Source organism: Herpailurus yagouaroundi, unplaced genomic scaffold (assembly GCF_014898765.1).
Source record: "Herpailurus yagouaroundi ecotype Mexico unplaced genomic scaffold, PumYag 67793, whole genome shotgun sequence".
NCBI lineage: Eukaryota > Metazoa > Chordata > Mammalia > Carnivora > Felidae > Herpailurus > Herpailurus yagouaroundi.
In genome coordinates, this window is record NW_024420586.1 from 16652887 (window position 1) to 16679427 (window position 26541).

The window sequence follows — 26541 nt, forward strand, 5'->3', positions numbered from 1 at the left end:
AGTGGGGCTGTGAATTTGAGGTTTTACCCCTATGTTGGGGGACCTGGACTCAGGTATGGGGATTTCCTTTTTCTGTTTATTTACTGGTGTGTAATATACCATCCAAAAATTTAGTGGCTCAAAGCAACAATATTTATTTTGCTCACAAATCTGCAATTTGGGCAAGGTTTACAGGGGGCACTTAGTCTGTTTGGCTCAGTGTAACTGGGGGCTAGAATCGCCAGCAGCTCATTCATTTACATGTCCAGTGACATGTAAAGCCAGTGACATGAAAGCCAGGCTGGCTTTCAGGCTGTGAATTTACCTGAGGCCATTGACCACATACCTAACATAAGGTCCTCTCCACTAAGAACCAAACTACTTACTCCTACACAGCTTACTTTCTAAACTAAACTGACTTCACTATTCCATTATATTTGTTAACATGACTTTAATATTCTAGTAGGCTGTTGTCCAAGAAGATAAATTTGCAAATAAAATGATTGTTCTTTATAGGAACTTTCTGAAAGACCTATCACTCTTCAATAGAAGAGTTTATATACGCCTTCAGCCTCAAAATATTCACCTTGTTGTGACCACCAATCCTATGATTCTTACCCAAACCTAGTCAAGCCCCTATACTGAAAGACCCACTTTAGACCAACTCTCATAATATATCACTAAATATACTGTCTTCCCTGTCTGAGACTCTCAGATTCCATTAGGTAGTGTTTTAAGCAACATGCTCAGCTTTGTCTCATCAATGTGTTGTTCTGGTGGTATTTGGGAAGCCAGAATTTGACACCATGGGGCCTGGGCTTCTTAACAACATAATGATTAGGTTTCAAAGGTGAGCATCGCAAAAGAGAGAGCTATGTAGAAGTGGCATGGCTTTTAATAATCCAAGGTCAGAAGCATCATTTCATTTTTTTTTTTTTATTTTACAGAGAGAGTGTGTATACATGCAAGCAGAGAAGAGGGGCAGAGGGAGAGAAAGAATCTTAAGCAGACTCCACGCTAAGTGTGGAGCCCAATGTGGGGCTCCATCCCATGACCCTGAGATCATGACCTGAGCCAAAATCAAGAGTTAAGATGCTCAACTAACTGAGCCACCCAGATGTCCCCATTTCTGCCACATTCTAGTCAATGAGGTAATCACAAATCCTCACCTATGTTCAAAGAAAGGGGGATTAGTCTTTCCCTTTTGATGGGGGGATCACAAATTTTCAGATATGTTTTAAACCATCACATTCCCCAACTATTCAAAGACTATCCAAAAGCTAATGGTCAGCTATGAATATGAGAACTATGATGGATACCCTCTACAAAAGGTGTCCACCAAAATATTGACAATGTTTAGGTTAGGGAATAGAATTACAGAAGGATGTTTCCTGCATATATTTTCTGAACATTCATCAAGGAACACATATTCCTTAATTTCAAACTAAGATATACAAACATATACTCAAATCTAAGTTTGATACTTAAGAAAAAAATGCAGGATAAAAAATCAGAAAGAATACCTGTCACCTGAAGTTTAAAAACATTTTAATGGCTTTATTGACATATGACTTTATATCATAAAATTCACTTGTTTTAAGTATACAATTAAGTGCTTTTTAGTAAATTTATAGCTTGTAACCACCACCAAATTCCAAATTTAAGATATTCCCACCACCCCAAGAAGACCCCTCCTTTTAGTTAATCCCACTTTTAGTCATTCTCCATCCTCCCTACTCCCAGCCCCAGGCAACCACTACACAATTTCTGTCTCTATGGATTTGCCAATTCTTGTACAATATGTAGTCTTTATGTTTGGCTACTTTCCCTGCACAAAGAGTTTTTGAGGTTCATCAATGTTGTAGCATGTATCAGTCCTTTGTCCTTTTTTATTGCTGAATAAAATTCCATTGTACAGATATGCCACAATTTGTTCATTTGTTGTGCAGAAGGGCATTTGGACTGTTTCCGGTTTTTAACTATTATAAATAATGTTGCTACTAACATTCACATATGTCTTTGTGTGAACATCGGTTTCATTTTTCTTGGGTAGATACCCAGGAGGATTGCTGGATCATATGGAAAATGTGTGTTTCCCCTTTTAAGATACTGCCAAACTTTTTCCAAAGTTGCTGTACCATTTAATATACCCATCTGTATTAAGTTCTCATTTCTCCATATCTTCCCCAACACTTTTTCATGTCTGTTGCTGATTGTAGCCATTCTTGTGGATGTAGGGTAGTGTCTCAATTTGCTTCTTATTTGCATTTCCCTAATGACTAATGATATTGAGCATCTTTTCATGTGCTTATTATCCAGTTATATGTCTTTTTTGATGAAGTATCTATTCAAGTACTTTCCTCATTTTTAATCATGTGTCTTGTTATTGAGTTGTAAGAGTTCTTTATATATTCTAGATATAAGACTTTAATCAGATATATAATTTGCAAATATTTTCTTCTAGTATGTAACCTTTCTCCCAGTCAGGAACCTAGATTTTATGCTTTCGGTAGTATAATTATCACCAATTATTTGATTTTGTGCATGGAATGCACCACATTTGAAGCAAATTAAGTTAATGAGAAGGTGTGCTCTGGAAGAGCTCTGTTTCTAAGGTTTGAAATTGAAAAGGCAATTGCAGTTGCCTCTTTTATCTAGAGATTGAGAATCAAAGCATAAGAGCATATTTTCCAAAATGATAAACTAAGGGGTCTTTTGAAATAAGCATTTGAATAAGCATTATCCAACGATAGTAGTCCTAGATTTTAATGTCACAATTGAAATGTAAATCATTTTAACATTTTATCTGCATCTGGCATCAATGTAAAATAAAGCAGGTGGCTCAATTCAGCAAACATTTAGTGAGCATCTGTTAAATGAGGCCCTGTGCTAGGTGTGGCAGGGAATTTAGGGATAAGAATAATTGCTTAACTGTGGTTTACTAAATGAGGTAACCTCTCACCTAAGTGGCGAGAGTGCGGGACAATTTTATGAGTTGCAACTGATACATTCAATTCTGTATTCTACCAGTGAAGAGTAAAATTGTATAAGAGGATATAAGAATGAAAGTCTTTCTGCCTCAGTTTTGGTTGAATCCCCAAAGGACGAGAAAAGCCAGTAAATTCCAAATACATTCATGTGCCCAAGGACTTGTGAAGAGAATGGAATAAAAGTAATGTTTTTCAATCCTTAGCACATCATCTATCTTGAAGACACATAATTGGCTTCAAGGGGGCTGCTCAGCTTCACATGTGCCTCTGGGTTTGGGAGACTGATGTCTGACACTCTGAGAGACAAGTCCAAATGTTGTGAAACATTCTTTTCAATTATTAGTACATTTCCTTATACAGAGGGGAGAACCGAACATGTGCATTTTACTGTTTTACCTCCAGCTTCGACAAAGTCGGTATTTTGTTTCATTGCTTGTTTATCCTACCAGTGTTTGAACATAAATATTCATATTTCCTCCTTATTTTACACAAAAGTTAGCATATGCACTATACTGCATCTTGCCAATTGTACTTAATATATTTTACAATTTGTAACATATCAGCACATAAAATCAGCCTCAATCTTTTCATATATGCATAGCATTTTTATTGTGTGGATGTATCATAATTTCTTAAACCAATCCTAACTTGATGGATATTGGATGGCTTCCAAGCTTTCGAGTCGTACCAAAATTAAAAAAAAGCAACAATGAACAACCTTGCATATACATCTTCTTATATATGTGGTAGATGAATGTTCATTTTGATGCCTGTAAAAGGTTTCCCGGTCTCCCCACCTGCCTAGAGACCGTATATTACCTATATAATCTATTCAGCTATGAAGCAAACACTTGACAGAGTGACATGTACATGCACATATGTACATGTCCAGAAGTATAATTCCTGGGTCCCAAACTGCCTGTGTAATCTTGATGAATATCGCCAAATTGCCTTTCATAAGAGATATGTACTATTTTCCACCAGACATGTATATGGGTGCTTGTTTCTTTGCATAATTTTCAGTGACCTCAATTGTTTACTAAAACACACACACACACACACACACACACACACACACACACACAACAAGAACTAGTTTTATAGTCCCTCAGCCAGAATCAGGCTTTATTTTTTTTCCCCCCTCTGTGTAGGCAAGTTCATTCTTCTAGTTTGCACTCAGGCTAACCCAAGTGCAAATTGGTTCTTTCTAAATACAGGCCTCAAGTTATTACATTTCTAAGTGTCTTTTCTTCTGGTTTCTGATATAATTTGTGTCACGTGATACATTTCCTTTTAACTATTTCTTAAAAATTTGAAATATTTGACCCATCAGGACAGAGTGGTAGTAGTTCTAAATGAAGAGATAAGCTCATGTTAATACATACTATAAAATCATTCCACTTCCTTATTCAAAGAAGAATGGCCCCTCGAGGCTGAATATTATCAAATTCTACCTTATTTTTAGACATATTACCAGTTTGTGAGATACAAAAAACTAAAAACCCTCACACATTTAATCCCAGCCACCATTGATTGTATATATCAGCTATTTTGATAAACTATATGCTACAAAGTATTAGTCTCTTTTTACCCAAGATGAAGAGAATGAAAATGCACTATTTGCTTAAGGCCAAAAAGCCAATGGATGGTACAGGAAGTAGAATGGTGGTTGCCAGGGGCTCCAGAGAGAGGGGAATGGGGAGTTACAGTTTAATTGGAGTAGAGTTAGTCTTGCAAGATGAAAGAGTTCTGGAGATGGATGGTGGTGATGGCGGCTCCAGATGCAGTGAACTATAAATATACTTAAAAATGGTTATGGTGGTAAATTTTACGTTATGTGTATTTTATTACAATAAAAAAATCGGGGGTGGGGGAAGCCAATGAATAGTGAAGCTGAATTCGATTTCATTTCTATCCGATCTCTTCTTTCTACTCATAGCAATGATTATCCTCATGTTACAGATCAGGGGACTAAGGCCCAGAAGGACTGAATTGACTTAAGTCCCATAACTCTCAAGTGTCAGAGTTGGAATTCAATCCAACAGAAATGATTTTACAAACAGAGGCAAAGCATAGGAAGTCAAAATAAAATCAAGGGCTCATCTAACCACTCAGGGTCGGGTAATCTTGAGTTAATCACTTCACCTGTCTGGGCAGCAGTTCACTCAATTGTAATATAAAAGGACTGATATAGATCAGAGTCGGGGCTGTTTCTCAATTCAACGTTTTTGACCATGACTTATAGTAAGACATGTTTTATATTGACCCAGCATGTGCACGTGTGTGCGCATGCACACATACCACCTCACCCTAGGTGGGATTTCCCAGAAGCAGACCTTGACATAAGGATTCGAGTGCAAGTAATTTATTGAGGATGTGCTCCCATGAGAAACTGGTAACTGGTGTGGGGGTAGAAGAGGCAGAGCAGGAAAGGAATAGAAATCAACCCACGGTAAGATTTCAGCTGAAGTCTCAGCCTCAGCCTGACCCCATGGGGAGCTCTGGAGCATAAAATATAGCACAGAGTTTGACTCACCTTGAGGCAAGGGAGCTGGGCTTTCACATTTCATTCCTAGTCAGTCACTGGTTACAGGCCACCAGAAAGATGTAACTTCCAGGTATTTCAGCCCATGGTACCTGTTGTAGCCAGATCCTAAAGGTGGCCCCCAACGATCCCTGTCTTATGATATTCACACCTTCGTGTAGTTCCCTCCTAATCCTGTTCCATGGCCAGTCTGTGTAGCCAATAAAATACAGCAGAAGCGATGGCATGTCACTTCTGAGATTAAGATATAAAAGACTGTGGCTTCCATCCTGGATTCTCTCTTTCTTGGATCACTGCTTCTGGAGGAAGCAAGGTCTCCTTTTATGAGCAGTCCTATGAAAAGACGCATGATACAGACTTTCATAACAAGGAACTAAGGCCTCCAGGCAACAGGCAGCCAAGAACTGAGGCTTGAGTTTGAAGGCAGAGCCTCCAGCCCCACTCAAGCATCGAGCAGGCTGACTGCAGCCCCAGCTAAAGGGCTCCACTGTGCTCCTGGGACACGCCCCAAGCCAGAAGCATCCAGCTAAGTCGCTCCTGGTTTCCTGACCCTCGGAAAATGATGTAAGGTAATAAATGCTTGTCATTTCATGTCACCTGGTTTTGAACACTTTGTTAGGTAGAAACAGATAAGTAATAACAATACATTAGGCTAATGTGCCTCCAGTATCTGAAGGGTAGTTTCCCAAGAACTATAGGGAAGATTGTTTAGAAGAGAAGCACAAAGACATGGAGGGATGGGCAGAACCAACAAAAGAGACCTGAGGGGATGTGGGCAGGACATCAATCACGTCTGCTATTATTTTAAAACAAATGTTTCATGAAACAATACTTAACCTTACTACATGTGATGCATTTTGATAATTTCTAGCTTATCATATTCTCACTTGCTTTATTAAATGACAGAAGTGAGCCCTTAAACTGATTTCAAAATCCACTAACAGGTTGTGAACCGCAGTTGAAAAACAGTGAACTTAATCATCTTTTTTTTTTTCAATGTTTATTTATTTTTGGGACAGAGAGAGACAGAGCATGAACGGGGGAGGGGCAGAGAGAGAGGGAGACACAGAATCGCAAACAGGGTCCAGGCTCTGAGCCATCAGCCCAGAGCCCGACACGGGGCTCGAACTCCCGGACCGCGAGATCGTGACCTGGCTGAAGTCGGACGCTTAACCGACTGCGCCACCCAGGCGCCCCGAACTTAATCATCTTTGAGGTCTCTTTTGGATCTAAACTTTCATACCTCGGAGGCAGCATGGCGTTCTTTTAATTTCTTTTTAATGTTTATTTATTTTTGAGAGAGAGACAAAGACAGAGTGTGAGCGGTGGTGGGGGAGGGAGGGAGAGGGAGAGGGGGAGAGGGAGGGAGAGAGGGAGAGAGAGAGAGAGAGAGAGAGAGAGAGAGAGAGAGACAGAATCTGAAGCAGGCTTCAGGCTCTGAGCTGTCAGCACAGAGCCCAGTATGGGACCCAAACTCACGAACCGCGAGATCATGAGCTGAGCTGAAGTCAGACGCTTAACTGACTGAGCCACCCAGGTGCCCCACAGCATGGCATTCTTAAATGAAGACTAACATTTATTGAGCCCCCATTATGTCAGAACTGTTTCTTTTTTTAAGTTTATTTACTTATTAAGAGGGGGGAGGAAAGGAGAGGCAGGCTCCACACTGTCAGAGCAGAGCCCAATGCAGGACTCAATCCCATGAACCGTGAGATCATGACCTGAGCCAAAACCAAGAGTCAGATGCTTAACTGTGCCACCCAGGCGCCCTGCCAGAGCCGTTCTTCACATACACTGCCTCATGGAAAGACAGTAAGGTAGGTACTATTAATATCCCCATTTTACAGATGTGAAGACTGGTAAATGGCAGAGGCCAAAAGGAAACCCAGGCAGCCTGACTCCAAAATCTACCATCAAGAGTGCAGGCTCCTATGCCAGATTGCTTGGGTTCAAATCCTAATCCAGCTGATCCCTATATGTCTCTAATTTTGATGATGATATAAGCCAATTACTACAAGCCAGCAGTCTACTGATGGGGATACTTCTAACAAAAAATGTTTAGAGCCAGGGTTCTGTATGTCAAATGAATTCAGAGGTTAACTTATCGATAATCAGCTCGATGTTCTGCGCTGCTTTAGCCATGCTTGGCCCAGTCTTCACCTTAAATATAGCCACTTGTAGACTGAAGTAAGATGGGGCTCTGGCCTGCGTTATGTAACATCTGCATGCCTGAATGTCTAAAGTACATATCACTATAACTAGATAGAAGGAATTTCAATGCACTCATTTTTTATGTATTGGTTCATTAAAGTGCAATCAAATATAATTCTCTAATAAATGAATCTAACCTAAAACAGACGAATCACAATTATGTAGAAAATATTCCTACTGGAGTCAATGAATGCTAATTAATCTTTGGATTGCAGAAATAAATAGGGTCCAATAAACATTATGATACAAATGACTAAAAATGGTAAAAAAAAAACAAAAACAAAAACAAAAACAAAAAAACGGCACAGAAGCTGCATCCCTCCAACTATCACCTTTTTGGCTGAATTCTTCTAAGCCAAGTCTCCATTAATTACACTTTTATGTCACAGGAATGCAGTATTTATAGGTATTGAAGTCAGCATAAAAGCATGATATCCTTTCAATTAAGATTATCAGTAACCAAAGATTCATGTATCTGTTGAATTATCTAGAGCTGGACACATGCAGGGGATACATGTCAAGAGGATGTTCTGGCAGCCGCTGAGTGGTAAGGTGACTTAGAGTATTTAGGGAGAGGACAGAAACAAAAAAAATGGTTTATATACGACTTCACATGCGACTGCATGATTGTGGACTACAGGGCAACAAGAGTGACTGCAACCTGGCTTGGAATGCTTTTAGGAGAGGTAAGACCCTGATTTCTTGTCAACCATTTTTTTGAGGAAAAAAAAAAGTCACTTTGAATATATTGCTAAAGAGGGAGTTACAGAAGGTATCATGACTCCACCAGGTTGAATATCAATCTAGATGTCCTGAAAAATTAACAATTTGAAATGTTTTCTAATTATAAACTTTTTTAAATGTTTATTTATTTTTACTTATTTTTTGAGAGAGAGAGAGAGAGCACGTGCACAAGCGCGAGTGGGGGAGGGACAGAGAGAATGGGAGACACAGAATGTGAAGCAGGCTCCTGGCTCCGCAATGCCAGCGCAGAGCCTGACGTGGAGCTCAAACCCACAAGCCGTGAGATCATGACCTGAGATGAAGTCAGATGCTTAACCGACTGAGCCACCCAGGCACCCCATGAAATTTTTTCTAATTATAAAAAAAAGCATGCTTTCACAGAGAATTCAGCAAATGCAGAAAATGTAAAAAATAAAAGAAAAAAATCACAAAATGAAAAGATATCGGGATTATAAAATGATAATTATCACTGTGTGTGTGCCTCCAAATTGGCATCATACTATATGTAGTTTTTATAATTTCATTGTTTTCACTGAGAAACATGCTATGGGAATTTGCCTCATTAATTTGATGGCTGCACAGAATTCCATTCTATGGACACTGTAACATTTGTGAATTCAATGGACACTAAAGCATTTGTAATAGAATCCAGTCAAGCAAACACAAATCACTCTATACATCTACAGCAGAAACAACTTAATGCTACTGACTCGCTACAAAGGTATAAAAATGCTTTAAAAAATAAGGAAAAAGGCGTGTATCTATTACATAGCTATTGCTATGTAACAAACCACTGCAAACTTACAGATATAAAACCAGAGTTATTTAAGAAAAAATTCCGTGGTTGACAATTTAGGCTGGGCTCAGCTAGTCAGTTTTCTGTTCTCAGTTAAGGTCCCTCATACATCCATGGTTGAGTGTGCATTGGCTTTGCTGACCTTGGCTGGGCTCCCTTAGATATTTGAGACCTCAGCTGGGACAAGAAGGCTGGCTAGACTCTGACACACATAGTTTCTCATTCGCTGGCAGGCTAGCATGGGCTTATTCCATTAGCAGTCAGGAGGCTCCAGAGAGTAAGCAGAAGCCTGTGAGTTCCCATGAGGCCTAGGCTGGGGACTATCATAATGCCATTTTCTCTGCATTCTATTGTTCAAAGTAAGAAACAAGGCCAGCCCAGATTCAAAGAGTAGAGAAACAGATTCCACTTTTTATGGGAGGAGTTTCAAAATCACATGGCAATAGGGTATGGAAACAGGGAGAGAAAGAATTCTGGCCAGATCTGCAAACAACTGATCACAGTGTGTCCTACCTAGAGACCAGAAAGCTGCTTCCACTCTTGGGCTGAAGCCCACAAGCTCACACTTAATGCTGACCTGTGAGAGGTACTATTGCTGCTTCTTTAGGAGATGCGGCCATCACTGAGTAGAAACTCAGCAGTCCATAACCTTACTAATGCAATGAAAAGTGCACATAAAACATTCTCCAGGACAGATCACATGTTAGGCCACAAAACAAGTCTCAATAAATTTAAGAGGACTGAAATCACATCACACATTTTTTACAACCACAACAATATGAAACTAGAAATCAATTACAAGAAAAAACTGGAAAAAACAAAAACATGTGGAGGCTAAACATGTTACTAGACAACCAATGGGTCAATGAAGAAATCAAAGAGAAAATTAAAAAAAATACATGGAGACAAATGAAAATGAAAACACAACAGTCCAAAATCTTCAGTATACAGCAAAAGTAGTTCTAGGAGAGAAATCATAGCAATATAAGCTTACCTCAAGAAACAAGAAAAATCTCAAACAATGTAACCTTACACTGAAAGGAACTAGAAAAAGAACAAAGACCAAAGTTAGTAGAAGGAAGACAGTAATAAAGATCAGAGTGGAAATAAATGAAATAGAGACTAAAAAAGTAAAAATAAAAAAGATCAATGAAACCAAAAGCTGATTCTCTGAAGAGATAAACAAAACTTTAATCAGATTTGTCAAGAAAAAGAAAGGACAAAAATAAATAAAATCAGAAATGAAAGAGGAGAACTAACAACTGGTAGCACAAAAATCCAAAGGATTATAAGAAACTACTATGAAAAAGTGTATGCCAGCAAATTGGACAATCTAGAAGGAATGGATATATTCCTAGAAACACACAATCTTCTAAAATTTAATCAGCAAGAAGCAGAAAATCTGAACTGATCAATTTCTAGCAATGAAATTGAATCAGTAATCAAAAACCTCCCAACAAACAGAATTCTGGGACCAGATGGATTCACAGGTGAATTCTACCAAACATTTAAAAAAGAGGCACTACCTATTCTCCTCAAATTACTCCAAAAAATAGAAGAGGAAGGAAGCTTCCAAATATATTCTACAAGGCCATCATTACCCTGATGCCAAAACCAAAGACAATACAAAAAAGAGAAAACTATAGGCCAATATCTCTGATGAACATAGATATAAAACTTCTCCACAAAATATTAGTACACCGTATTCAACAATACATTAAAAGAATCACCACAATCAAGTGGGATTTATTCCAGGGGATGCATGGATAGTTCATCTGCAAATCAATCAATGTGAATACCACATTAACTGAAGGAAGGATAAAAATCATGTGATCATCTCAACAGACGCAGAGAATGCGTTTGTCAAAATCCAACATCCATTCATGATAAACAAGTGGGTTTACCAGGTACATACCTCAACTTACTAGAGGCCATACATGAAAATCCACAGCTAGCATCACACACAATGATGAAAAAAACCGAGGGCTTTTCCTCTAAAATCAGGAACAAAACAAGGATGTCCGCTCTCACCACTGCTATTTAACATAGTACTCGAATTCCTAGTCACAGCAATTAGACAAGAAAAAGAAATAAAAGCCATCCAAATTGGTGAGGAGGAAGTAAAATTGCCACTATTAGCAGATGACATAGAAAACCCCAAAGACCCCAGTAAAAAACTAGTAGAATAAATTCAGTAAAGTTTTAGTATACAAAATTAATACACATAAATCTGTTGCATTTCTATACACTAATAATGAAGTAGCAGAAAGAGGAATTAATAAAACAATTCCCTTTACAATTTCACCAAAAAGAATAAAATACCCAGGAATAAACTTAACCAAGGAGGTGAAAGACTTGTGTTCTAAAAACTATAAAACACTGGTGAAAGAAAGTGAAGCTGATGCAAACAAATGGAAAGATAAATCATGCTCAGGGATTGGAAAAATATTATTAAAATGTCTGTACTATCCAAAGTAATCTATAGATTCAAAGCAATCCCTATTAAAATACTAATAGTATTTTTTCACAGAAATAGAATAACCTCAAAATTTGTACAGAACCACAAAAAAAAAAAAATAGCCAAAACAATCTTGAGGAAGGAAAACAAAGCTAGAGGTATCACAATCCCAAATTTCAAGATATACTATAAGGCTATAATAAAACAATATGGTACTGGCCCAAAAATAGACACAGATCAACAGAGCAGAATACAAAACCCAGAAGTAAATCCACATCTATATGTTCAACTAATCTATGACAAAGGAGGCAAAAATATACAATGGGAAAAAGACATTCTCTTCAATCAATAGTGTTGGGAAGACTGGACAGCTACATGCTGAAGAATGAAACTGGACCACTTTCTTACACCATACACAAAAATAAACTCAAAATACATTAAAGACTTAAATGTGAGATCTGAAATAATAAAACTCATAAAAGAAAACATAGACAGTAATGTCTTTAACATTGTCCTTGGAAACATTTTTCTAGATATGTCTCCTCAGGCAAGGGAAATAAAAGCAAAAAAGGTCTATTGGGACTACACCAAAATAAAAAAAACTTTCGCACAGTGAAGGAAGCCATCAACAAAATGAAAAGGCAACTTACTGAATGGGAGAAGATACCTGCAAATGATATATCTGATAAGGAATTAATATCCAAAATACACAAAGAGCTTCTACAACTCAACACCAAAAAAACAATCCAGTTACAAAATGGGCAGAGTACCTGAATAGACATTTTTACCAAGACATCCAGATGGCCAACAGACACATGAAAAAATACTCAACGTCACTAATCACCAGGGAAATGCAAATCAAAACCACAATGAACTATCACCTCATACCAGTCAAAATGGCTGGTATCAAAAAGACAAGATATAACAGGTTTGAGTGACGATGTGGAGAAAAGGAACCCTTGAGCACTGCTGGTGGGAATGCAAGTTGGTGCAGCCATGGTGGAAAACGGTATGGAACTTCCACCCAAAAATTAAAAATAGAATTACCATATAATTCAATAGTTCCACTACTGAATATTTACCTGAAGAAAAAGAAAACAGTAATTCAAAAAGATATATGCACCCCTATGTTTATTGCAGCATTATTTACAACAGCCCAAATATGGAAGCAACACAAATGTCCATCTATAGATGAATGAAAGAAATAGTACGTATTCCCATTTGGTTGAGATATGAAGGGATTATTCTTATGTCATAATTATACATTTTTGTATTGTATCCCCAAATACACAAAAGTTTTATCTGCCTTTCCCTATGTCCAATAGCCACAGGATAAAAAGGAGATCCCAACAACAATTTTTTAAAAAGCATTTCTAGGGTTTAGCCGCTATACAGTGTTTGGTTTTAATAATTTATTTTTTTACTACAAATGTAATACTGCTTGTAAAAAAATCAAGTGAGCATTTTCAGTGGTGAAATTCCATTGTAATACAACTCCCTGCTCAAAGATTGTCATGTATTCTCATCCTGATTTTTTTGTGTGAACATTCTACTACATTTTATTTTTATACTTAGGAGTGTATAATTCTCTCCTACAAGTTGTTTTTATAACTAAAAATTATATATTATGTATTATATTTTGATGTATTATATATATACATGTATATACAATATATATGTATATATTATGTATTATATTTTGATTAAATATATTTAATATTAGAAACCTAGCTCATAAAATTCTATAGTATAGATATGCTAAAATTTATTTTATGGTTCACCTTCCCCAGTAGAGTATACTCCCTGAGGACAAGGACCTGGTTTGGCTTGGTCACAGCTATATCCCCAGTGCTTAGAAAAGTGTCTGGCAAATGGTAGGCGCTCAAAAATTTTGTAGAATGAATGACTGAATGTCAAAACACTATTGATGAAGAGTTGTATTCTTTTTTTGCTATTCCAGTAATGCATTTTGCAATTCCTAATCTTCTAGTGGTATTTTATACATCTATTTATTTTTGTAGGGTAAAATCATAAAAGAAAACAAAACAAAACCGAAGAACTTCAACCTCTCTCAATTTCCTCCCAACACATTCAGGAAGTCCCCAGTGTGAAGGGAGGTGGCACTTGAATTTATAAATCTGGTCTTCCCAGCTACCACCTTGTGCTGCCACTTTAGTCTCACCAATGTAGTCCTGTTACTAAATGGCATTGGCCTTTTCCTTCATTTTGGCTTGTGCTATTTGAGGAGGTTGTCTGAATGTCTTATGTTTCCACCCCATGTTCTGAGATATTCAACTGCTAGTCTGTCAAAATGAGAACAGTACCCTTTGTCCCTGCTAAGTTTTCATGCAGCAGGCTACATCGGCTGCAAAACTTCATGCTCCCAGTATCTTCATGAACTTTTTTTTTCTCATTTAGCGTTTTTTTTTTTTTTTTTTTTTTTTTTTTTTAACATGTGCTTCTTCCCCAGGCTTGGGGGTAAATCCATTCAAGGAAAAAGCATGATTCATTCTACATCCTCCTCCACGTCCTATCGAGCTGTCCTCGGAACAAACCTAACCCTCTGATGCTTATGAAGGTTTCTTAAACCAAATTGGCATACTTCATATCTCTCCTCTCTTTGGGTGCATGCTTTCCTGAGTGGCTTTTGCAAACATACCTTTCACAGGTGCCGTTTCAGTCATGCAGAAATTTCTGATACCCAGGGAGAAAGTCATCTTGGTGTTCAGGTAAGGACCCTGGAAACACAGAGATATATTAATAAATATAGAAATTTAGATGAATGGGGGTGCCTGGGTGGCTCAGTCAGGTAAGCATCCGACTCTTGATTTCAGTTCAGGTCCCAATTTCACAACCAAGAGATCAAGCCCCATGTCGGGGTCCATGCTGACTGTGGACCGGGTTAGGATTCTCTCTCTCTTTCACTCTGCCTCTCCCCTGTTCGTGCACATGCCATGCATGCTTGCTCGCTCTCTCTCTCTCAAAATAAACATCTTTAAAAAGAAATTCAGATGAATGCACATACATTCAAATTTCATCTAAGCAAGTTTTCAAACAGTTCAAGGTTTTCTGCCTATTAAGTCCTACAACCTTAGTGTTTTAAACTTTTGGGAGGGCCTCCTATTATATATGATTATTTCAAAATTCTGAGAAAGAGAATAAATACAAAAAAGAGGAAATAAAATCGTTTATAACCTCACCGGCCAGATCTACCGGTGTGAAAATTTTATACACATTTTTAAATGTTATCTCTATGCCCAAGGTGGGGTGAACTCACAACCCCAAGGTTAAGAGTTACACGTTCTACCAACTGAGCCAGCCAGGTACACCAATTTGTACACATTTTCTTCTAATTTCTTTTCTATATGTTCTTACATAGTTGAGGTCATATTGCATATATATTTTTTGATGACTTTTTCTTATTAGAACAAAAAATTTCCCTTTGTGACTACACAAGTTCTTCATACACATACTTTGTAAAAACTGTAAGCCAGTCCCTTGCCTGGATGTACCATATTTGGGGATTACACATTTTAAAAGCTTCCCTCCAAGTTTACTGAAACTAAAAGTCGTATTCTGTCCCTCCTTTTCCTTCATTACCCCAATCCACTGGGTCCTAGAGGCTGTGTATTCTTTTTTTTTAATTTTTTTAACGTTTTTATTTATTTTTGAGATAGGGAGAGACAGAGCATGAACAGGGGAGGGTCAGAGAGAGGGAGACACAGAATCTGAAGCAGGCTCCAGGCTCTGAGCTGTCAGCACAGAGCCCAACGTGGGGCTCGAACTCATGGACCGTGAGATCATGACCTGAGCCGAAGTCGGCCGCTTCACGGACTGAGCCACCCAGGCGCCCCGAGGCTGTGTATTCTTAAGCAGGTTCTTTTATCCACGCCAGGGGTTTCAATCCCAGCTAGAGCATCTATGGAGCTTTTAAAAAATACTGATCGCCGTGGCCCCACCACAGACCGGGTCAATCAGAATGTCTGGGGGCCGGCGCCCAGGCATCTGTGAGTCTGTGAGCTCTCCGGCAGATTTTCCTGCTGCCGGAGTGGAGACACACTGCTCTGGCACCTCCTCCAGCCTCACTGCCATTTGCCGAGGTCTAGCCCATATCAAGTCCCAGGCAGGTGACTGCAGTTGCTTCCTAACTCCATTTCCTTTCCTGAATGCTGGTCAGGTCACGTCACTCCTACTGAGAGCCCCTCCGATGCTCTCTACTGCCTACACAAGAGTGTAACTTGCCTGGGCAAGGCTCTCCTCCCCTGCAGCCCTACATTTCTGCATCCTTTCCCACTCTATGTCCTCTGGCGAACCTCACCACTCTTCTACGTGTTCTGCTTTGTTTTATTCCTGCTGTGCCATAGCCTGTAAGGATCTCCTCCTTTCCTCAATCACCGCCATTATTTTAGTCACACTTCAAGGTCCATCTCAAACATCCCACCCTTCTTCGATCAGTCAACAATCATCTACTGAGTGACTACTGTGTGCCATCTATTTGGTCAGCACGTTCTGAGTTGCTACTTCATCTAGGTGGTGGGGATGCAACAGCGAATACAACAGACAAAAAAAACCTGCCATGTGGAGCTTAGTGGAGGAGGCAGACAACAGAACAAACACGCGAATAAGAACGTGGTAGGTAAGTGCCACATAGGGGATTAGAACATATAGGACTGGGTGGCTATTTTCATCTGAAATGGCCTTTCTGACGAGGTGACGACTATGCTTAGGTCTGAATGGCAGGAAGGAAGGGAGCAAGCATTCAGAGTACGGGGGCAAAGCATTCTAATGATGGGACCAACCAGCATGAAGGCTTTCAGGTGGAACCAAGTGTGATTGAAGAACACAGAGAAGGCCAGAGAGGCTGAAGCACAGGGGTAGAGGGAGAAATTAACAGGAGAGGATGTCGCAGCCAGCTCACGTGTGCTTACTAAGTCAGGGCAAAGGGCTGAAATTTGATTCTTTGTACAATGATGGGAAGCCACTGGAGGGTTCTAAGCAAGAGAGTGACATGATATGGCTTGTGTTTGAATAAGCTCACTCTGGTTGCTGTGTGAACAAAAGAATAAGGGGGTGACGGTAGCAGGGACCAGGGAGGAGCCTTGGTGGGCAGTCCGGTTCTCCTTGAAGTACTGCTGAAGTTAAGGCAAATGAAACTCAAAAGCTCCCCCTACTTCAGGCAAAATATTAAAATTCTTATTATTATCTACTGGGGCCTGGATGGGCTGACCTCTCTCCAGCCTCCCGTATGCCGTCTTTGCCCCTGCTATTGAGCCTTGCTGACTCTGTCAGCTCTCCAAATGCAGCATTCCTTCAGGCCTCAGAGCCTTCAGGCTTGCTGTGGTTATTTGTGTGATAAAATATACATAACATAAAGTTCTCTATTTTAACCATTTCAAAGTGTACAATTCAGTGGCATTGAGTACATTCACGATGGGGTGTCTAGCTCCAGAACTTTTTCATCACCTCAAGAGGAAACCCTGGAACTGCTAAGCAGTCATTTCCCATGGCCCCTGCCCCCAGCCCAGGCAGCCACTAATCTGCTTTCTATCTCTATGCACTGGCGTGTTCTGGATCGTGCATACAAATGTAGTAACACAGCAAGCGCGCTGTGTGTGCCGCTTCTTTCACTCAGTAGCTTTTCAAGGTTTATCTACATTATAGTGTCGTTCTCATTCTCTTTAATGGCTGAATAATATTCCCTGGTATGGATCGACCACATTTTGTTGATCTGTTCGTCAGCTGGTAGACGTTTCGGCTGTTTCCACCTTTCAGCTGTTGTGACTAGTGCTGCCGTGAACAGTCATGTATAAGCTTCTGTTTGAACACCTGTTTTCATTTCTTTTGGGTCCATACCTGGCAGTGAAATTGCTGGGTGATAGGGTGGTTGTGGTTGTTTTGAGCAACTGGAGATCAGTGAGTCTTAAGATGTTACTAGTTTCCTGTGATTGTGCTAACAAAGTACCACAAAATGGGCAGCTTACACGACACAAATTTATTGTCTCACAGTTTTGGGGGCCAGAAGTCTCAAATCAGAGTGTCAGCAGGGCCATGGTCCCTCTGAGGCTGGGTAAAACTGTTTCTTGCCTCTTCTACTCCTTGGCGTTCCCTGGCTTGCAGCTGTATCATGCCAACTGGTCGTATGCCCTTCCCACGTGTGTCTCTGTGTCTTCACACGGACCCCTCCTCGCGTGTCTTCTTCTTTTAAGGACACCAGTCATACTGGAATAAAGGCTGACCCTCCTCCAGTATGACCTCATCTTAAATAATTGCACCTGCAACAACCCTAGTTCCAAGTAGGGTCCCATTCTGAGGTAGTTAAGGTAGAACTTCAACATACCTTTTGGGGGACACAGTTCAATCCATGACAAACTGACGGAAATTACTGTGCATCTGAATCTCCTAGGGATCTTGTCAACATGGGCTTTGTGTGGGGCCTAAGGTTCGGCATTTTCAACAAGCTCTCCCAGCAGATGCCAGTGCCACTAGTTCAAGGGCAGGGTGACCAACTTTTTCTGGTTTGACAAAGACTTTCCTGGCTTTAACAATGAAAACCCCGAGTGCAAGGAAACCCCTCAGTCCTGGGAAAACTAGGATAGTTTGTCCCCTTATTGTATCACCCAGACCATAATTTGAGTAGCAAGGATTTAGCTATCAGCTAGGTTAATTTACCCAAGAATTACATTATTGAATATCATTATTGAATATTTACTTTTAATTTGTTTTTGCTGGAACAGTCCACATTTTCAAGAATCTGGACCTAAAAGGTATCCCTAGAACGCTCAAAACGGAAATCGTTGACCTGATGGACGCCGTCTGGGAATATCACGCGTTAACTCATGAAATTATCTATGATGCTCAGCAGTGTCCCTGTTAGGTTGAAAACTGAGATTTCTGACTCCGTTACAGAGTAATTAGGCATGGGCAAGACCTTTTGAGGCTAAGGGTGGCCACGGGGCTTGAAGTGTTCACTCTCCTTTTCCTGCTGCTGCCTGGGGACTGTAAACATGTAGGAGAAAGCTTTCTGAAGTTGGCTAAAGGCCATTGCAATAAGGACAGTATCCCTCAACTCTTGATTCCTATCAGGACCACCTGAGACCTCACCCCACAGCAAAGGATTCAGGCCACCTGGGATTGGGCACAGGCAGTCAGTGTTTTGCTTTGCTTTTTTAAAAATAAGCTCTCCAGGTGATGCAAATGAGTAACCAGCGTGGAGAATAATTGTGCGGGAACTGCCTTTATAACACAAACTTTGCCAATCTGCTCCTAATCTTTTTTTTTCACCTGAACCCATATCCCTCTCCACTCCCCTCTATGCCAACATATCCTTTTGTTATGGTTGATCATTTCCTTAAGCAGGTTCTCCTCTTCCTCCTGTTTGAGTCCTGTTTATACAATGACCTCACTGACCTCAGACCATGTTCAACTTACTGGAGGTAATAATTATTCCTGCAACAACTGACCTTGGCCGGCTTTCCTCAAGCCTACTGACTGCTTTTTTACTCTTTCACAAAAGGTGTCCTTAACATTATCCACGGTAGAGTTAGCCTGAGCTAGTGTTGCTATTTTGACCGCAGAATCTCTCAGGAATCAGGCTAAATCTCCCACAGAATCTGTACTGTGTGTTCCTCTACAAACCAGCCACAGGAAATCAGGGTGGAGTGTACATTATTTTTTTATTGGGGTATAATTCACATGTCATAAAAGCCACCCTTCTGAGGGTACAATTCAGTGGGTTTTAGTATGTTCACAAAATTGTGCAACCATCACCACTAATTCCATAATATTTCCGTCCCTCCAAAAAGAAACCCCCTACTCATTAACAGTCACTCTTCATTCCTGCAGCCCCTCCCCCTGCAACCTCCATTTCTGTCTCTCTGGATCTATTATGGACCTTGCCTCTAAATGGATTATTCAACACTGGTCTTTTGTGTCTAGCTTATTTCACTTAGCAGATTTTCAAGGTTCATACATGCAGCATAGATAAGCAGTACTTCATTCCTTTTTGTGGCCAAATAATTTTCCATTGTATGGATTTACGACAGTATGCTTATCCATGCATAACTGATGAACATTCAAGTTGTTTCTGCTTTGGGGTTACAATAAATAGTGCTATGATCATGTTTTCATACCTTTTGGGTACATATCTAGGGGTAGAATTGCTTGGTCACACAGTATCTCTTATGCTTAGCTTTTTGAGGAAGTTCCAAATTGTTTTTGAACATTATTTTTTTGACCTTGATACAGCTCTCTTTCCTGGGTGTGAGGTGGTTTGTTGGACTTGTTAGGGTGGGAAAAATGGTTCTCAGGCATTTTAAACATTTTTTTCTGTTATCTGCTAAACATTTTATGTGCAGGAAGAATGGTACCTTCGTACAGAAACATGCCATTCAGCATCATTTCAAAATGTGACCTCTAAAAAATGGCGCTCCTGCGGTGGCCAGTCTTTGGGGTGTCTGAGCTCCCAGGTTCCTGACCATCCCTCCAGCTGTAACTCCGGCCACCTGTCACAGTCTGTTCCTGGCACAGACAAGGCTTGCTTGTTCCAAGGACACGACTACTGGGCCACTTCCATCCGAGAAGGCCTGGTGGGGTGTCTAAATGCAGAAACGTGCCCGCTTTTCGGGGATACCCATAAAGCTCGCGTCGCCAGGTGCACACAGCCCTGCAAATGTAAAAGCCTTACGGTGCATAAAGCAGAAACTTACGTGCCTCGGTGGCCTGGAAGAGATTGTGTTGACCTCCGACCCCGCCCCCAGGCTCTTCCATTCCCTCCCCGCGGCCCTGCCCGGCTCTTCGCCTCGGGGGGCGGGGGGGGGGTCTGAGCCTGCGCGGGCTTGCCCGCGCGGGCGGCCTTCTCAGCATGCGCAGTCACTGCCAGCCCAACTCCTTAAACGGGCGCCCCGCGGAATGCGCGCTCACGCACGCGCACGGCCTCATCTGCGCGTGCACGGAGCCTCTCGCGGCACGCGCCCCCGCCCCGCCCCGCCCCGCCTCCTCCCCCCTCCCGCGCGCCCGCCCGCCACCCGCCGCCGCCGCCGCCGCCGGAGCTCTGTAGTATGGCATCGAGGAGAATGGAGACCAAACCTGTGATAACCTGTCTCAAAACCCTCCTCATCATCTACTCCTTCGTCTTCTGGGTGAGTGGCCACGCCAGGCGGGTGGCCGGGCCTCCGGCCGTCCATCCTTATAGTGATGCTCGGAGAAAGGAAGAGGGGTGAAAAAACCCAAACCAAAAATCTAATCTCGGTCCCCTGCTTAAGGAAATAGGTTCAGGGGGCTGGGTTGGGGCTGCAGGATGTCGGGGTGCAAGCTTGGGGCTGCTGGGACCCTGGACCCCGCCCGGCGCGGGCTGCAAGGGGCTGCGTGGTGGCGGTGACTGCAGGTTGTCGATCTTTCCAAATTTGTTTTAATGCGCTGATTTATTTTTTTAAGCTTGCGGGATAGAGTCAGCCTCTAGGGAAAGTTGCGGCTTTATTCCTCTATTTTCCTCTCTGGACATCCCTCCCCGGCCTCCCTTACGATCCTGTTCGCGGTGTCTCTGGGAGCTAACCTGGCTGGGAGAGGGCGCGGGAGTACTGGGTTTGATCCCAGATTCCCGGTTATTCCCAGCCCCGCGGGGCTGAGGGAGGGAGGCGCCAGGAGTCCTGTGCCTGCCTGGCTGGGCAAGGGCGACCAGGGCCCCCAAACGCACTGATGCGGAGAGGGCGCTGCAGTCGCACGGAGACGCACTGACCTGAGAGGGTCTTACATAAACTAGGGGCATCTTTAAGCTTTCTCAGAGACCCAGGAGGTGGGTCTTATGACCCTTTTCCCACTCCCCTCCACCCCTCCACTCTTCATCTGGTCTTTCGGTCATTGCGTGTACCCAAGCCGCAGAGTCCTGGGGGAGGACCCCTGCCACTTGGTGACAGCAGTAGCGCCCCAACTCTACTCCCCACCTAACCGGTGCTGCTCCCAGTCCTTGAAGCTCAATGCAGAAGGGTGACGTCAGCCCCTCAGCTGAGGCCTCGGGGGGCTGCGTGGTGCACCTCGCGGAGGGATGCGCCCTTCTGCGCGCGGGGGTAGGTGGAGGAGGAGGGGGGGCTCAAGGCTTGTGCCTTACCTCATCCTGTTTGGCAATTCGTGGGATCAGTGCAGGGCTGACACTGCAGTGATTCACTTGGAGGGGTGGGTGGTACCTAAAGACCGTTCCCTGTTGTTTCTCTTTCCATGTAGAAACCCCCTCCCTCCCCAAGTTCTGCATTTTCACACCAAGCCACAGCCACTCTGCAGGAGAATGAATGTCTGTTACCTCCTTCCTCCCACCCCAATAATAATTTGGGTCATTTCACCTTCTCAGGCAGTCATTTTGAAACCTGAGGCTCTGTAGAAAAAGCTAATCCCGCCTTTGGTCGTTTTTCTCCGTGTCACCCCCCACCCCAATTAGCCCTCATTCTGGTTTGAAACTGGGCACAGTACCGTATGAGACTCGGGTTGACGGTGAGGCAAGCTGTTTGTAATGACCAAGGCAGGAGCTGAGATTTATTAAGGATGAAAAAAAAATCTCTAATGTGCCCCCCCCCCCCCCCGCTGGCATTTCCTTGTCACTGGCATTGGTGATGCTTCAGATCCAAGAAACTGTGGACTCTAGGGACCGGACATTCCAAGAGATGTGCAGTAAGATAGGATAGATTAACTGGTATATCACACAAGGCAGACACAGAAACGGACTTTATTTGGACTGAAAACGACACAGGTTGAAAATTTAGCCGAAACTTTCCAGTAGCCATTCCTGGGAACTGGTTTAGCCTTTTATTTAATTCCTTAAATCTCTGTGTTTGGCACTTTAGTATTTACTTGACTTCCTATTTGTTACTGGAGTAAATCATATGGGTGATTATTTTGAGCTTCCTGAAAAATAAGATTTACAGTATATAGGGAGTGTTCTTCGGCATCACTGCAGGCTGGTACAGAAGGGAGTCTTCTAGACTGAGGCTTTTCTTTCATATGATCTCTTTAACTCTTCTTGCTTACCTCCCGCTCCCACCCCATGCATATAATTACTTAATGCTCCCTAATAAATCGTAAACAAGCACTGTATTTTATGTCCCCTGACGTTCGTGATACCTGCGTTTTAAGTTTTTTATAATCTCAAATAAAATGTTTACCTGGAGCATTTTCAGTAGTTTAAATAGCATTCAGTAATCATTTCACAACCAAAAGAATGAGATCTCTCCAGATTCAAGAGTATTTTAAATAAGACATTGTCGTTAATAAAGTGTTGTTCAAATGTCATGTTTCCATTGTACTTTAAATGCTGGTTGTTGTTTTTTTATAAAACACCTTATTGAAATGTAATTCAGATACTATATAATTTACTTTTTTAAGAATGTACAATCCAGTGGTTTTTAGTATATTCACAGATAAGTGCAACCATCAGCCCGGTCAGTTTTAGAACATTTTCATCATTTTTTTTTTAAATTTTTTTTTTCAACGTTTATTTATTTTTGCGACAGAGAGAGACAGAGCATGAATGGGGGAGGGGCAGAGAGAGAGGGAGACACAGAATCGGAAACAGGCTCCAGGCTCTGAGCCATCAGCCCAGAGCCTGACGCGGGGCTCGAACTCACGGACCGCGAGATCGTGACCTGGCTGAAGTCGGAAGCTTAACCGACTGCGCCACCCAGGCGCCCCCATTTTCATCATTTTTAAAGAAACTCCATACATTTAGCTATTCTCCTCCTCCCCCTCCCCTCCCCTCCCCAAGTAATCACTAATTTCTGTCTCTAGATTTCCCTATTCTGGACATTTTATATAAATGAAATCATATAGTATGTGGTCTTTGGTGATTGGTTTCTTTCATTTAACGTAACGTTTTCAAGATTCATCCATGTTCCTTCTTTTTATTGCCAAATAATACTGCATTGTATGACTATATCACATTTTGTTCATCTGTTTGTCCATTAATGGGCATTGGGGTTGTTTCTACCTTTTGGATATTGTAAATAATGATGCTATAAATGTTCACATACAAATGTTTGTGTGAACATATATTTTCAATTCTCTTTCCTGGGAATTGCTGGGTCATGTAGTAACTCTATGTTTAATTGTTTGAAGAACTGCCAGACTGTTTTCCAAAGTGACTGCACCATTTTATATCCCACCCCCCACCCCCAGCAGTGTTGGGGGGTTCTGGTTTCTCCACGCCCTTGCCAACATTTGTTATTATCTGACTTTGTGATTCTAGCCATTTTAGTAGGTATCTCATTGTGGTTTTGAGTTGAATTTCAGTGATGAGTAATGATGTTGAGCATCTTTTTATGTGCTTCTTGGTCATTTGTATATCTTCCTTGAAATGTCTATTCATATCCTTTGCCCATTTTTTATTTGGGTTATTCATTTATTATTGAGTTGCAAGTGTCCTTTACTTTTTGATTCAAGTCTCTTATCAGATATACCATATGCACATATTTTCTCCTATTCTGCGGACTTCCTTTTCACTTCCTTGATGGTGTCCTTTGAAGTACAAAAGTTTTTATTTTGACAAAGTCTAGCTTACCTATTTTTCTTTTGTTGCTTGTGTTTTGGGTGTGCTATCTAGGAATGCTTTGCCAAATTCAAGATCATGAAGAAAATGCTGTTGATTAGAGTGATTTATCAATTCAGTAAATACAGTTGACAAATTTATATCTAGAACTATGTCTGGCACATTGTAGGTACTCAAATATCTGTCAAAACTTCTGGGATTAGGTTAGGTAATTAACGAAAAAGATGACCTTAGTTCTTTTAAGTGGAAGATGGAGGGAAGATTAGTCAGAATTGTTTCCTTTGTGTTCTTTGTGAATTGCTTTCATGGGACAACCTCTCTTCTCTTCCCTTTAGATTTAGGACCAGAAGGCATTCGAATTTAAAATGATGGTTGGGTCGCCTGGGTGGCTCAGTCGGTTAAGCATCCGACTTCAGCCCGGGTCACGATCTCGCGGTCCGTGAGTTCGAGCCCCGCGTCGGGCTCTGGGCTGATGGCTCAGAGCCTGGAGCCTGCTTCTGATTCTGTGTCTCCCTCTCTCTCTGCCCCTCCCCCGTTCATGCTCTGTCTCTCTCTGTCTCAAAAATAAACAAACGTTAAAAAAATTTTTTTTAATAAAATGATGGTAGACCAGTAACATCAAGAGGTGGATGCACCTGAGTGTATACTAAAGCAGAAATCTAATGTTATGGAAGAGAGATCTTTGTTTTATCTTGTCTCCTCTTCTGTCTACAACCATTCTCCCTTTCTGAGGTATTCCTCTAGAGCAATGGTTCTCAACAGGTGACATTTTTGTCCACCCCTCTCCTGACATTTGGCAGTGTCTGGAGACCTTTTGGGTTGCAGCTGGGGTTGGAGTGCTATTGGCATCTAGTGGATAGAGGCCACAAGGGCTGCCGAACATCCTATAAAACACAAGACAGACCTCACAACAAAGAATTACCTGGTTCAACGTTAACAGTGCCTGCAACCTCTATACTATTGGACTTTATACAGTAGTAAGTCCTACGAAGAAAAATAGAGTCTTATGCAAAATTATATTTAGTAGTGTTTGGAACCGCTAAACCAGAGCATGCTCAACACAATCCCAGGTTAGAGGAAAAACAGTCTCTGTAGTGCACTGTAATTCTTTTTTGAAGATAAAAGGTAGGTAGTTCTTTATATAATAGTGTCTAAAAGGATAAGATGATTTGTCTTCCAGTAAATGACATCACTTGAATGCTAGGTAAATGGATCATTTATTTTTCCTGGTTTATAGGTCTCATTTTCAGATTTATAGAAGAGGAGGAAAAAACACACCTAGGAGTAAGTTATCCTGTGCTTCAAAGACTAGTAAATAGTACCTGGCACATAATAGGTTTACTCAGGAAGTACTGAATGAATGAATGAATGAATGAATGAATGAAATTTTATTGACTACTCAGGCTCATTTATTTATTTCAATTTACCTTAATTTGTATATTAAAGTAATTGGGAGACTTTTCAAAACAGTCTCCTTTCCAGTCTACCTGTGGTGATTTAAATGTGTTCCTGACATTAATACATACAAACATGGGACAGAGGACTTTCTAAAGAATAGCTTATCCTAATGATAGTTCAGTTATTATATTTTTATGGTCAGCTAGTTTCCCAGACATTTTAGTTATCTAAAATTTTCTTTGGAATTTAATGTCTTAAGCTTGAATAAAAAAGGTATCTGGGGCGCCTGGGTGGCGCAGTCGGTTAAGCGTCCGACTTCAGCCAGGTCACGATCTCGCGGTCCGTGAGTTTGAGCCCCGCGTCGGGCTCTGGGCTGATGGCTCAGAGCCTGGAGCCTGTTTCCGGTTCTGTGTCTCCCTCTCTCTCTGCCCCTCCCCCGTTCATGCTCTGTCTCTCTCTGTCCCAAAAATAAATAAAAAACGTTGAAAAAAAAATTTAAAAAAAAAAAAAAAAAAAAAAAAAGGTATCTATTTTGTCCTAATACAAAGCAAAATGTCTCTTCTTCATGACAAATATAATTATTTTCAACAAGTGGGGCAGTTTTTTAAACATGCCACTTATTAGGTAAATTCTGTTTTGACTTATAATTTTTAATGTATTTTAGACACTCATGTGAGTTCTAAATCCACGGCATCTAAATCCACTAAATAATGTGTGAAGAAAAATATCCTTCACTTCATTCCAGTGTATATTAGATTTGATTTCTTCGTTAAATATCCAAGGACCTAATTAGCTTATCAGTAATGCTATCAAACTGTCTTATGGAAAAGTATGAGTGCTTCTTTTTTTTTCACTTGATAAGCATCACCAATCTTTTTTGGGGGGAGGATTTAA

General features: G+C 41.0%; 1 protein-coding gene and 1 long non-coding RNA gene across 4 annotated transcripts in view; one reads left to right on the forward strand and one right to left on the reverse strand.

The window, feature by feature from the left end:
* The window catches only part of LOC121026069 (uncharacterized), a 176887-nt gene extending 156149 nt beyond the window's left edge, over positions 1 to 20738 (reverse strand). For both annotated transcript variants that reach the window (XR_005788252.1, XR_005788251.1), the window contains exons 1-2: positions 20429 to 20738; positions 14383 to 14461 (exon numbers count right to left, since the gene is read on the reverse strand). This is a non-coding gene — a long non-coding RNA (uncharacterized LOC121026069). The remainder of the gene's footprint in view (positions 1 to 14382; positions 14462 to 20428) is intronic.
* A 3-nt stretch (positions 20739 to 20741) lies between these two features.
* TSPAN7 (tetraspanin 7) overlaps positions 20742 to 26541 on the forward strand; it is a 127323-nt gene continuing 121523 nt past the window's right edge. Inside the window, exon 1 of one of the 2 annotated variants that reach the window (XM_040468887.1) lies at positions 20742 to 20860. In XM_040468887.1, the coding sequence (XP_040324821.1) occupies positions 20780 to 20860 (81 nt within the window). In that variant the 5' untranslated portion in view covers positions 20742 to 20779. The remainder of the gene's footprint in view (positions 20861 to 26541) is intronic. The other variant, XM_040468886.1, reaches the window with a different exon arrangement.